At 46.6% G+C, this 14,110-nt stretch overlaps 1 protein-coding gene across 4 annotated transcripts in view; it reads right to left on the minus strand.

The window, feature by feature from the left end:
* Positions 1 to 5,953: 5,953 nt before the first annotated feature.
* ADK (adenosine kinase) overlaps positions 5,954 to 14,110 on the minus strand; it is a 723,202-nt gene continuing 715,045 nt past the window's right edge. For all 4 annotated transcript variants that reach the window (XM_086921819.1, XM_086921818.1, XM_086921821.1 and 1 more), the window contains one exon: positions 5,954 to 6,775. In XM_086921819.1, coding sequence (XP_086777945.1) covers positions 6,651 to 6,775 — 125 coding nt within the window. In that variant the 3' untranslated portion in view covers positions 5,954 to 6,650. The remainder of the gene's footprint in view (positions 6,776 to 14,110) is intronic.

Raw genomic sequence — 14,110 nt, forward strand, 5'->3', positions numbered from 1 at the left:
CCTGGATTAAAACGACAGAAGAAGGGATAGAAATATTGGCCTCACCCCAGCAGAGACGGAGGGGAAGGGAGAAACCATAGCAAAAAACACCCCCAGCCATCCACCATCAGCCACACTACTGGACCCCCTGGCGACCACAATAAGATCCTGGGGAAGACTGGTAGCTCTGAGCACTTGAGGCTGAAACCCTCAATTTTTTCTTTAGGGGAGGGCGCTAAGTCAGCAGAAAAGACGCTGTATGTAGCCTAATAGCGGACATAATTGTCCAAACGCAAAAAGGCATTGCACATGGTTATCCATGCGAGAGGCACACCATAACCCAGCAGTCAAACTCCTACATACAAGACTATAGCAGTAGACAGTTCATAAGTAGAAACCCACTGATTCCACTGAACGGCTGCAGAGGAAAGATTATTCAGACCACAGCACTTGGCTGAGGAGCTGGCGAGTACCACAGATCTCACCCCCCCATCCCCCACCCCCCACCCCATCCCATCCCCAACGTCAACACAGATAGCCTCAGTAGAGAAAAACAGGGGACGGATCACAACACTCCCATAGAATCTGAGCCAACAGTCCCTACAGGGGGTTCCACAGCCACAAAATGAGCCAGATCAAAGGAAAACAAGTAGACCAAGGCCATTCAGGAGTGGTGTCTACAAATAATACAAACGACTCCTCTATCTTATTGGAAGATTAACATGACACCCCATCACTGGATTTACAACCCCCTCATAAAGTAGACATCATCCTCAAGGCAATTAGGGAGTAAAGGGTGGTACTGGAGCAAATACTGGGCACCCTTACTACCAATGTCAATTTGCGGAGGGCTGACTAAAAGAAACTGTCAGAGAAAGTACAGCTGCACTCCAAGATGCTGTCTGACACCCCGCACTGGCGTAAAGAGCAAAAAGAGGCGGTCACTAAGCTCCCAAGAGCAAGTGGAAGAATTGCAAAACCGGGTAGAAGCAGAAAGACGCGCACAAAGAAATAATCTACGAATAAGAGGCATATTCGAGAATAGCTAAGGAAATAACTCCACACACTTCATCTAACCCATGGTTACGCAATACCGCGGCCACAGAGGGTCTGACTGGTATGTTCAGGGTCGAAAGGGCACACAGGGTTCCCACAGTGAGCCGTACGCCGGGAGCACCACCAACCGAGATAGTTGTCAAGATTTTAAATTACAAAGACTGATATATGCTGCTGTGTAAGGCCGAGAAAATACACCCATACTGTACAAGAAAACCAGAATTTCTTTATTCCCAGCCTACACCATACAAGTACATCAAAGGGCATCCATCATACATCGGAGTTAAAAAACACCGGCAGCAACTCAACTTGAAATATGCTCTACTCTTCCCGGCCCGTCTCAAGATTACACACAAAAGTGATAGTTATTTCTGTGACGATGTGGAGGCAGCATGGTCCTGGATCGAGACCACGTTTCTGGATCTCGCAAATATGGAAGAACATAGGCAACCGCTGGCGCCCAACCCCCGCTGTTAAAGTAAACACCACGCAACCCGCACAAGTCCGGAACAGAAAATGGCGAGCAGACGAGCGGTGCACCAGCTGGCAATTAAACTGAGAAACTCTGCAGACCACAACAGAGGGGACACATCTTCAGATGGGGCAACACTCACTGACTCTGGCAGTGGCCTAACTTTGTTCCCATCGGTAACATCCAAACGGCACCAGAGATACTATCAATCAATCACAACACTTGTATAGCGCGCTACTCACCCGGAAGGGTCTCAAGGCGCTTGGGGGAAGGGGTCCGCTACTGCTCGAACAGCAAGGTCTTGAGTTGTGTCCTGAAGGTGTGGAGGTCCCGGGTCAGCCGAAGGTGGATGGGGAGGGAGTTCCATGTCTTGGCCGCCAGGTAGGAGAAGGATCTGCCTCCGGCGGTGGCTCTTCGGATGCGTGGTACGGCGGCGAGGGCGAGGCTAGTAGACCGTAGCTAGTGGGTGGGCGTGTAGAAGGTCAGGCGGTCATTGAGGTACTTGGGGCCCAGGTCGTGGAGAGACTTGTGTGCGTGGGTGAGGAGCCTGAACGTGATCCTCTTGTTGACGGGGAGCCAGTGCAGGTCCCTCAGGTGGCCGGAGATGTGGCTGCGTCGGAGGATGTCCAGGATGAGTCGGGCAGAGGCGTTCTGGATGCGTTGGAGTCTTTTCTGTAGCTTGGCTGTGGTTATAGCGTAGAGGGTGTTTCCGTAGTCCAGTCTAGGATGACAAACATATCTTAACTCGAACTTAATAGTGCAGGCCTCCCGAACCAGCACTTAATGGTGTGTGTTGCCGACACTGCAAGCCAAAGAATGGCCAAACTGCCAACTACAATTACATTGTGTAGATGGACTGTCTCTACTAGTACACAGTGATATTCTAATATGGGGTTGATGAGCTGGTCCTGGACCTGGGTGAGCCCTCCTCCCCCATATCCAAGGCATGACTGCACAGCAGGCAAGGAAACAAAGATGATCGCGGCAAGTCTAGTAACCCCCCCCCCCAGCAAATGCATGTACGGTTTTAAATTGGTTGCCATTGAAGGTGTATGTTTGGTCGATCACATTTCTTAGGTTGGACTTGTATTGGGATGTTCGTTACATATGTTATTAAGAGTCCTAGTGGGTGCACACTAACCACAGATAACCTTTAACAAGCGCCCATACTAGATATCCGTACCCCACTGCATGCTTCTGTCACTACTCAACTGGAAATAAATTAGACCTTCCGAGAATTATTATGAAAACTTATACAAAGTTCCCCAGGTAGCAAACTCTTGAGCAATACACAACTTCATCCAGGCAGTACAGCTGCCCACTCTAACTGCAACGGAACAGGAGGCGCTTAGATCACAGACCACGATGCAGAAATTCAGGAAGCGATTGAAGACCTCCCACGAATTAAAACCTCGGGATTAGATGGCATTCCCATAGAATTTTATGCAGCATATGTCAAACAATTGGTGCTCCAACTCGAAAAGCGGCACTGGAAGGCGGAGCCCTGACCCCGACTACACTCCAAGCCCTCATCACTTCCCTGCCAAAACCAGGAAGAGACCGCACTGACATAACAGCATACAGGCCCACATCCCTTTTAAATACTGAATACAAGATACTGAGTAAGGTCCTAGCAGGCCGCCTTCTCCGTCTCCTCACGAAACTGATACACACAGACCAATGTGGGTTCATACCTGGCCGGAGCACATCCCTCAATATCCCAGAGCATCTTCCTAATGCAGGATGCCTTTCCCTAGATTTACGCCAATATTGACACCCTATGCTGGACATATATGCTGGCAGCTCTCCAAAAATGTAAGATCCCAGATCAGTTTCTGAAGTGGGTGTAGCTATTATACACCTCTCAGACAGCACGAGTCCGTACAGGGACAAACATTTTAAGCCCATACATGATACAAAGGGGTACACAACAGGTATGCCATTGTCTCCCATACAATTCGTGCTTGCCTTATAACCTTTAGCGCAAAAACTACACAATGATGCAGGGGAGTGGGGTATACCAATTGGGTAGACGACACATGTCCTATTCCCTGTACACGACTATATTTTACTATATGTTAGAGATCTGCAATGCGGGTTCCATATGGTCACCCAAATCTTCACTTAATTCTACAAGCTTGCTGGCCTAGCCATATATTTTGATAAATCCCTCGCCTTCCCCTTTCGGAAAAACACGCCACTCAGAACAGTCCACTTTGGAGGATAGGAGTTGAAGGTATCCTCAGATGCCTTCAAATACCTAGGAGTATGAATATAAAGAACACAAGACACCCTAGATGGAAATATACAGAAAGTAATTGCTTCCCTGCGATCCCAGAGAGCGTTCTTATGATCACTCCCGTTATCGGTATAAGGACGCATGGCTATAGCGAAAATGGTCGTGTTTCCACGGGTTCGCTATTTTACTACTCTCCCAGTAGTGAATTCTGCCCCGACAGTTTTTAAACTCTTGTATTCCATATTACGAACTAATATGGGGTGCATGGAGGCGCAGAGTCAGCTTAAGAAAGCTCCAACTTCCAGCAGACTCTGGCGGACCCAGATTTCAGGGCCTATTGTATGGACAGTCAACTACAATGGCTTGCATGCTGGTTAGCAGGGCGCAATTTGCAGGAGATTGCATGCACACCTGCAAGGATTGCGTGAGGTGCACTACACACCCCTTTGTTGTCCCAGGAGGTCCACTCTAGCCACAACCCCCCATTGCTTAAGGTGGCACTATATTACTGGAAACTGGCATTAAAATATAGAGCACCTACATTACCCAATGTGCCTAATATTCCACTGCTGGGACTTCCTACCCCTACAGGAGTGATAACGCGGCAACAGCGTACTAAATAGGAAAGAGAGGGAGTGACTACTGTTGAAGCATTACTCAGTGAGGGTTCTCTACTGAGTCATGCCAATTTCATTCATGAACAGGGTCTCACTAATGCACTGTTTCTACTAAATGCCAGTATAATATGATACGTCAAGCAGCTATAGGGGGAAGTCCTCACAGATCAAGACTGGGCGCCTATCCTTGCCTACCTCAAGGTTGTCTCCTGCGATTCACGTTTTAAATTCATACAATACATAACCCAAAGAGCTTACCTTACACCGTACCAACTGCATGCAATGTTCCTTGCAGCGGCGGCAAACTGCCCTAGATGCATGGAACAAAATGCTGACTTCATCCATATGATGTGGTCTTGCCCCGCATTATCTTCATATTGGGCCCAAATAGCATGCTCGGTACGTGAGGTGGTGGGTGGGCACACAAGGACTATGGTAGGAGTGTCTACTAGGACTTTACCCACGCCCTAAGGGGTACAAAGTGCAGGCAAGGCTTTCAGATCTAGCGCTCATATCAGCAAAACGTCTCATCACGCGCCGATGTAAATCAGCAAGACCACCAACCTTGACTGCTTGAAGCGAGGATCTAGAACTCTGGGGCCTGGCAGAAAGCGGACAATACGAATGGACGAAAAGCGAGGGTTACGCAAAGTACCAATTGCCATATCCTGGAATGCATTACTGGAATCCTTCAAAGCTCTGGACTAGGATGAACCCCACAAACGTGCAGACACTACACACACGGCAACACCCGTAAATTAGCTACATCCTGTGACACACAGCGAAGAGAAAAGTAACCAAGATGGGAGAAGATGAAGGCAAGGCTTATATAATGTACCTGACCACCTTACAACATTACAATGCCACAAAGTGGATGCTTACAAAATGTGCATACTCAATGCCAGAGACAGGCGAGGGCCCGCCTGCGGTCCCTTACACAAAGGGTTAGTAGAGAGGCTGCCCCGATAGTTATTTCCAAGGGAGGGATGAGGGTTGTTTGGTTGAGAAGGGTGTACAATAACAGAGCTATAACCTCAGATGTGGGTCCTTCGGGCATGTTCAAAGATAGTCCTCGAGGAGTTCTTACCAACTGCAGAAATTATGCCTGTAATAAGCTCACAAACGCACATTACTTGTAGCATAAAATGCAGAATAACACTGTATAATATACTGTGCTTAAAAAATTAACATAAATGTACTACGACTGCTTGTATATGCTCAATACTGTATTTGCAAAAAACGCAATTAAATCTGTTTTTAAAAAAAACTGTACAAATCCCTCGACACGTCTACAGAATCAATGTTGCGGTGTACTGTAATGGGAATAGCATTCACGATTTGTGCAATGATAAAATAGATTACACATTTGTTAAACACTAAAATACATTTCCAGCATACTCTTCTGGCAGACTTGTTTTTGCAGTCAGCACATTTGTAAACATTGCAGGAAAAATCAGCAATTTTCAAGCAGCAACGTGCAACTCCAAATGTAATTGTTTTAAGCCAGCTCTGGTCCAGTTGATATTGCTTCATCTGGTGTCTGGAACAAAAGGGTGCCAAGGGGGTAGTCTACATCATAACACAAGAAAGTATGACAACTTATTTTCTTTTATTTGTCAGTATCAAATTACACAGTAAAGTCATGAATTCGTTTGCTACAGAAATTGAGTTTCTGGTTCAAAAACAGCAATAAAAAAAAACACAGAAGGCATGTTTTCCCAATTACCTCAAAGTACACGATAAGTGTATGAAATTGTGCGTTTATGATCCTGTTTGGCATTTCCTGGCAAAAGTAGCCTGCATAAATAATTCTGTACCTCATTTTCAGCTTTATGCACTGTAAATTTGTCCTTTAATAGGTAAACTGTAGACTGAGTTAATGTAAATCCGGTTTACATCAATGGGGAGTAAACGGGACTAGGACACAAAAGCACCAAATACATTTATCTCATTGACCATGCTTGAAGGAGAACAATGACTTGGAACAAAAGAACGAACGAACACAGACCAACACTTTACTGGAGAGTTTCGTACAATGCATCACCTATAAGGGTGATGGGAGCAGTGATCCTTTGTCGTCAGAGAGGTGATGGCGGGGAGGGATCAATTCATCCCACCTGGCCCTGCCATCTCGAGAAAGACAAGTAAGAGGTGTTTGGGCTCAGTGCATAGATCAGGTGAGAAAGGAAGGCAGTGTGAGACACAGGAGCAGTACAGAAGTTTCAATGCAGGTATGATGGGCTTGGTAAGAATAGGGGAGGTCATCAACTCAGCAGGGCCTATGGTATCATTTGAAGTCTGGTTTCTCTGGGAGCGTGCAACCTGATCGGCGAATGACCACATTTGCAGCATAATGTGCGGCTCGAATGCACTCCTCAAGGGGGCGGTTGTACACCAACTGTGATAAGAAGCCTGCAAGAGCACAAAGAAATGATAGTTAGGCAACAAGATACACAATCCTCCTTAATATAAAAAACAAGCAGTTGCAGAGGTAAGGCTCAAGCCTATACCATGAAAGTAAGACCAGACAAAGTCTGAACGACTCTCCAGCATAACTTATCAAAACAAGGCTTTTTTCTTTCAAACCATTTACCACAAATCCAGAGCCAATCAACAAAAGTGAATAAAAAAATAAAAATAAAGTTTCATCTAGGTGGCATGTTTTCCTGCCCACTAATAATTACACCACAAGATCGCTAGAATCTCCCTTGATCATTCAGTACTGTTGCACGCCCGAGCCTATGCAATCATATATGGATACATTTTCTGTTTCAGGGCCCTTTCCACCACGGTGTGATATTAAACTCTCCCTCGTACTCAGTTTCTCTTTCTTCTCTTGGGAAGAGAGTGGCGGTGCTCAATTCAATTGGGTCCTCTCTGACCAGCTTCCCAGCAGGATGTGGAGACCGCATTGTCCAAGGCAGCCCAAGCCCATTCAGGTGCAAGGAAATCTCCTCCCACTACTCTGAATGCTTGCCCAGGTCTATTCTGCCCAGCCCAGAATCATTCAGGAAAGGCAGAGCATACCTTAAATCCCCTTACCAGTGGCTGTCTGAAGAGAATGATTTATAAAAGTGGTATTTTCAAACACGGAACATAAAAATCATCTTTAATAAAAGATGCATTTCTACATTCGGAGTTCAAGCATACTAAACTCCATTTCTTCATCTTGACCCAATAAGATATACTTGTAAAATGTTACCAAGGATTCCCCATTCTATCCTATTCAATAGCAAAAAATTAATTACACCGCAATTCACTCTCAGGTCATGTTACACACACCACTACATGTCCTACCTTCCAAGTACACCACACCCTGCCCATGGGGGTACCTTCGGCCTACCTTAGGGATGACTCACATGTAATAAAAAGGGAAGGGTAGGGCCTGGCAAGTGGGTGCACTTGCCAAGTTGACATGGCAGTAAAAACTGCACGCAGAACTACAGTGGCAGGTCTGAGCACCATTTGAAAGGCTGTTTGTGTGGATGGCACAATCAGTGCTGCAGGCCCACTAGCAGCATTTGATTTACAGGCCCTGGCACTCTCAGCGCACTTTATTAGGGAATTACCAGTAAATCAAATATGCCCATCATGGAAACACCAATCCATAATACAATTTACAATAGGAGCACTTGCACTTTAACACTGAACAGCATTGAGAAGGTGCGCAGAGACACTCAACCAGCAGAAACAGAGTCAAAACAAGGAGGTCAGCAAGCAAAAAGACAGGGGAAACAAAAAGCTGTAAGGTCTAACAACGGTCTTTTGAATTGTCTATTTGTATCAGGTTACACGTTTACAAGGTAAATACCAAAAAAGTGCGGAGCACACAAAGCCACACTTCTTTAATTTCGGTCGCATTACAGAATGGCAATTAAATCTTGATGCAAACTTGTTAAAATTTCTTTCTGCCAGTTGAAGGCACCAGGGATGTACTACACTACATGCACCCAGAGAACACTGGGCATGTGTCTCTGCTTTTTGTACCACCAGGTTAGTTTGGTATTATAGAAGGAGTTGCATATACTTGTGTGGCCACTTCTGTACTACATCTAATGCTGAAGCTACATGTGCGCTGAGCCCAATGGAAATTAGGTAATCCTCTTACAGAAGCAGTCAGAGAGGCAAAGGCTTAGGAAGTGCACTGTGTGCCATGTAAATGTGGTGCACAGTCCATTAGCACCTTGGAAGGAGAAAAAGAGCGTCGGTCACAAGGAGTACCCACAAATCCGCTTTGTGGAAGACTCACCCACTTACTGCACTTGCCTTCAAGGAAGATCTCTGCCCCCTTTCAGATGCAGGCCATGTTGCAGCCTGCACAGTGAAATGTGTACTGGTGGCTTCAAACATTCGGCCAGTCTTTCACTAATGAACTGCTCCCAAGGTGTCTTGGGAGCAGTGTCAAGAAGTCGTGACTTTGCTGTCGGATAGTGTATTTACCTTAATAGCCGAGTAAATGTGCACCTCTGCTGCAAATCTGGACATCGTTTGGAATGACAGCTTTAAGAGTCAAATGCTTGTGCTCACTGAACACTTTAAATGTGTATAAATTCATCTACAGTAATTTTCACACATTGGGTTATCCACACCGTAGTGGTACTTTTTGCCCCAATTGTGATTTTTTATTCACCTGGATATCTATGTAATGGTGCTTTGTGAACGTGTTGCTAAATGACCAGGTATCTCTAATATATGTATCACTTAATAGGACAATTGCTTGGAAGGTTATGGTGGCTCCTTTCTTCATTGTGATGTGTTCTGGGATTTGATTTCAGTTGTATGTGGACTTTTTAGTGACACATTTGTATTGTCTAAGCTATCTATCTTGCAGTGGTATCCTTAGTTACTGGTACTCCCTTGTTTTAGCCTGAGAAGGGTGCAAAGAACTGGCTTCCTTTTCGGATTGGCTTTGCTCTCTTGGTCAGGGGTCTCCAAACCGGTCCTGGAGGGCCGGATCCATGCCAGATTTTTTAAATTACTACATGTATCTCAATGGGGATATCCGAAAAATCTGGCATGGATCCGGCCCTCCAGGACCTGCTCTAGGTAGTACATCACCGTCCCATGTACATCCAACGTGTGCAAGACCCTTTCAGCTCGTGTCATTGGTTCTTGGAAGAAACTTGGCATTTGGTTAGTTTGTTTCATATGAAACTGTGATCGGACATTTGGTAGCAAATGTGGATTGGTTCTCATGACTAACCTGTTCTTCTGTATTTGCAAGTATGGCTCCGGAGTGGTAAGTGCTTGCAACTCACTTACCCTGCATAGTGCTGAATTTGCAATTAGGAAGGCTGTTTTTAGTGTGCAGAATATAGGTTTTGCCCTATGGAGTTGTTCAAAAGTGTCTCTAATCAGATGTATTAGCATCACATACAGTTTCCACATGGGTACTGGGCGCAAATTGGTGGTGCTATTGTCTTAGATGAACTGTTTGACTGGTGTATGCCACTGCCGTTGCCAGCTGAACCTAAGCGAGACATACGTCAGTTTAATAATCTGTAGATGAATTATATATCCACAGTCATCATTTAACAGGCAGACCTTTGGCACCAAGTCACAGACCTTTCCCATTTGGCCACGTAAAATTATCTTCTATGTCCTCAGAATCAATGCTGCCAAGCTCAGGGTGTTGGGTACTAGGTTTAGAACTTTTCCCTTCTGCAGGGATAGCAGGTGGTGTGAAATTGGCAGTCTTTGCTTGCTATCCTATTGGATCAGAAAGCCATGTTTGCCTCATCCTTTGCGAGGCAATTAGGAATAGTGTACTGTGGAACTGATTGCATTTGTTTATTACTAACGTTACAAGTGGGATTGAAGGATAAGTGCATGCACATTTTTTGACAAGTCAATCAACAGGGTATTCACCAGGGTATATTGGTGTGGGTGCCTGGATGTTGTGTTCTGTGGAATTGCGAACCGGTCCACCTCACACCTGCAACACTTTCGATCACTCTCAGGTTTAGCTCCCATTCATGAACGATGGTTGCTTGTCCGCTGCCACATTGTCTACTCCTGGCAGGTGTACTAGTGTTATTGTTTTATTTTTTATTGCCCGCCTCCAGGTTGCTTGTGCCAGTTTCGATAGTGCAAAATACTTCTTATCTCCTTGTCTATTGAGGTAAAACATTGTTATGTTGTCAGTCTGTATTTGTATGGACAGTCTTTAGTTACAGTATATGTAAATGTGGAGTCTATTCTTCTGGTTTCCTGACCTCTGATGCCACGTCTACCCATGTGTGCTTCCCATCCCGTTTGCGAGGCATCCATGGTGATGAAGGAGTAGTTTGTCCTGTAACTCCAGTTCTGTAGTAGGGGTATCTCTGTTATAGTCATAATCTAGTGAATAGTCCCGCCCATGTGCGTGGACCCCGGCAATCAAAAATAATCTCTTAAGTTGTCAAATCATGCAGGAACTGCAAAGACACTTAAGAGAGAATTTAAAGACAAATAATGCAGCCTATATCCACAGGCTACACTGTCCAGTACTTCAACTAGAAATTCCACCAAACAAAACCACACACAACACAGCCTGCCCAGTTTCCTCCATAGTGAAACTTGCCTCTACCAGTAAAAGACTCTGGAATGATAGAGAGAAAGGCATGGACAGACAAGCCCCATAGGCTGCCATTATGTGGCTTAAATAGGATACTGTGCCTTTAAGAGAACTCTCCAGAACTTTCTTCCAGTATCCCAGAATGCACAGCAGGTCCCTTTTACTTTCAGTTCTTTTTGAAGGCGTAGCACGCCAGACCTGTAGCATTCCTTACATGAATATCTTTCTCCACCGGGGAGGAGGGCGGGCGCTCATGACTATAACAGAGATACCCCTACTACAGAACTGAGTTACAGGACAGAAACTACTCCTTCTGTAGTAGGGGATCTTATAGTCATAATCTAGTGAATAGAATGGCAAGCCCAACCCCACACTAAAGCGGCGGTGGAGAGAAGAAAATTAACACCACTATTGTGCGAACAAATTCCGCAGCGAAGCCTGCCCAACCTGAGCATCTGCCCTGGCATCAGTGTCTAGACAGTAATGCTTAGCGAAGGTATGAACCGACTTCCAAGTGGCCGCCTTGCAGATCTCTGCAATCGGAACATTACGGAGTAAAGCTGTCGTGGCAGCTTCTCCCCTGGTGGAATGAGCCTTAGGTTTACCCCCTATGGTCTTATTAGCTTTTTGGTAACACAACTGTATGCAGGACACAATCCACCTAGATGTAAATGTAAATGTAAATGTGGCGTATTTGTATAGCGCGAACAGTGACCCGGAGGCATCCCGGCGCTTGTACTCCTACCACAAGGGAACCCCTCCTGGCTTTTCCTTGTGGGGTGTCCACTCCTGGGAATCCCATGGTGAAACCAGGCATCCCTTGTGTATCAGGGGGCCTTTGTGGAGACTAAGCAAGCTATTGCCCAGAGTTGCAGCGTGGGACCCATGCTTAGAATCGGCACTGAGGCGAGAATACCAGGTCAGAGGAATTTAAGCCCGAAACCCGCCGAGCCAGGAATCGAACCCTGGTCCCTGGCCAGCGTTCTGCATCAAGGTCTGCCGCTCTAAGCATTGAGCCACACTTCTCCACTGCTGGACTGCTTAGAGGTAGCAAGACCCGTCCTGACCGATCCATAATTGGTCTGACCTACGAATATCTTTGGTTTTATCCAGATAAAATTTCAACACCCTCCTAACATCCAGGGAATGAAGAGACCTTTCCGCTGGAGATGAAGGATTCTGAAAAAACGTAGGCAACGTTATGGTCTGGTTGACATGAATATCAGAAATAACCTTGGGAAGAAATTTAGGGCGAGTACGCATAACAACCTTAGCAGCATGAAATACAGTATAAGGTTCTTGGCAACACAATGCCTGAATTTCACTCACCCTGCGGGCCGATGTAGTGGCCACGAGGAACGCCGCCTTCCAGGATAGGTGCTGCAACAAAGCCTTATAAATAGGTTCAAAAGGCTCCTTCATCAATCTGGACAGCACCACATTCAATTCCCATGAAGGCGAAGGAAGCCTGACAGGAGGGAACACTTTCTTCAAGCCTTCCAAAAAGTCTTTGATCGCAGGGATCTGGAAGAAGGAAGTCTGTGAAGGGCATTTCCTGTAGGCAGTAAAAGCAGCAAGATGAACCTTAAGGGAATGAACATTAAGTCCAGACTGCGCCAAATGTAGAAGGTAAGGAAGGATGACGTCTTCCTTGCACGACGTCAGGTCATAGTTCTTGGACTGGCACCAGATATAGAACCTCTTCCACTTGTAAGCATAGGAGGTCCGAGTGGAAGGTCTCTTGGACTCCTTCAGTATGTCCATACAATCTTCAGGCAGATTCAAATGGCCATATTGCACTATCTCAGGAGCATGCCGCCAAACTCAAAGACGAGAGGTTGGGGTGCAACATCTGCCCCCCGAACTTCGTGAGAAGGTCCGGCCTGCACGGCAGCCGTATGTGAGAAAGTAGAGACCGGTGAAGCAGGTCCGTGAACCACCACTGTCTGGGCCATTCCGGTGCAATGAGTATCACCCGAGCCCTGGACCGGGCCAGCTTGATGAATACCGCTGGAATCAGGGTAATTGGTGGGAAAGCGTACAGAAAGCTGTTTGACCAGTTGATCCATAACGCAGTCCCCAGCGTCCCCCGCTGGTAGTACCTGGAGGCGAAGTCTCAGCATTTTCTGTTTTCGGCGGTGGCGAACAGATCGACATCTGGAGTCCCCCACCTTGCGAGGACTTCTCCTAGTACTTCGTCGTTTATGACCCATTCGTGGTTTTCCTGAATCAGTCTGCTCAGTGCGTCCGCCTGAACATTCTGAACACCTGGCAGATGGGTAGCCGGTATCGTCAGTCCTCTGGCCAGAAGCCAGTGCCACATCGCCTGCGCCTCCTGTGACAGAGTGCGTGATCTGCTTGTTGAGGTAATACATCGTGGTCGTATTGTCCGCCTGTACAAGCAGAGAGTTGGTCTGAAAGGACGGAAGAAAGGCCTTCAGTGCCAAGTGAACAGCTCTGAGTTCCAGGAAATTGATGTGATACGTGGCCACCATCGGGGATCATGTTCCTTGAATCTGTAGGTCTCCGGAGTGCGCCCCCCAACCGTGGAGAGAAGCATCCGTCACGACAGTCTGCGTGGGAATGCTCTTGTGGAAGGGAACCCCTCTGAGGAGATTCTCCGCTGAACACCACCACTTCAGCGACTGAAGGGCATGCAGAGACAGTCCTATCTTGTCGTCCCAAGATGCTTTCCTCTGATCCCACTGGCCCTCCAAGCACTCTTGCATCGGTCTCATGTGCAGTCGTGCATGTGGAGTCAGGAAGATACAAGAGGCCATCGATCCCAGTAGAGAAGACACCGTCCTGACTGTTGTAGATGGAGTGGTCATAAGAGCCTGAGCCTTCCGAAGGAGTGATAATCGTCGCTCCTCCGAAGGAGACACGCTTGCTGACAGCGTATTGATGGAGGCTCCCAAGTACTGTATGCATTGGACCGGAGTCAGGACATACTTGGACATGGTGATGTGTAACCCCAGCTTTTTCAATAGAACGCACGCCTTTTGGAAGTGTGCTCGCGCTTCCGAGAAGGAGGCCTTGATCAACCAATCGTCCAGGTACGGGTAGACAAACACCTTGTTCTTCCTCAGGTGTGCTGCTACCACCGCCATGCACTTCGAGAATGTTCTCGGCGTAGACTTTAGTCCGAATGGGAGTATTGTGTATTGATAATGATTGGCGCTGACTTGGAA

The sequence above is a fragment of the Lissotriton vulgaris genome, chromosome 5, assembly GCF_964263255.1.
Source record: "Lissotriton vulgaris chromosome 5, aLisVul1.2, whole genome shotgun sequence".
In the NCBI taxonomy this organism is placed as follows: Eukaryota; Metazoa; Chordata; class Amphibia; order Caudata; family Salamandridae; genus Lissotriton; species Lissotriton vulgaris.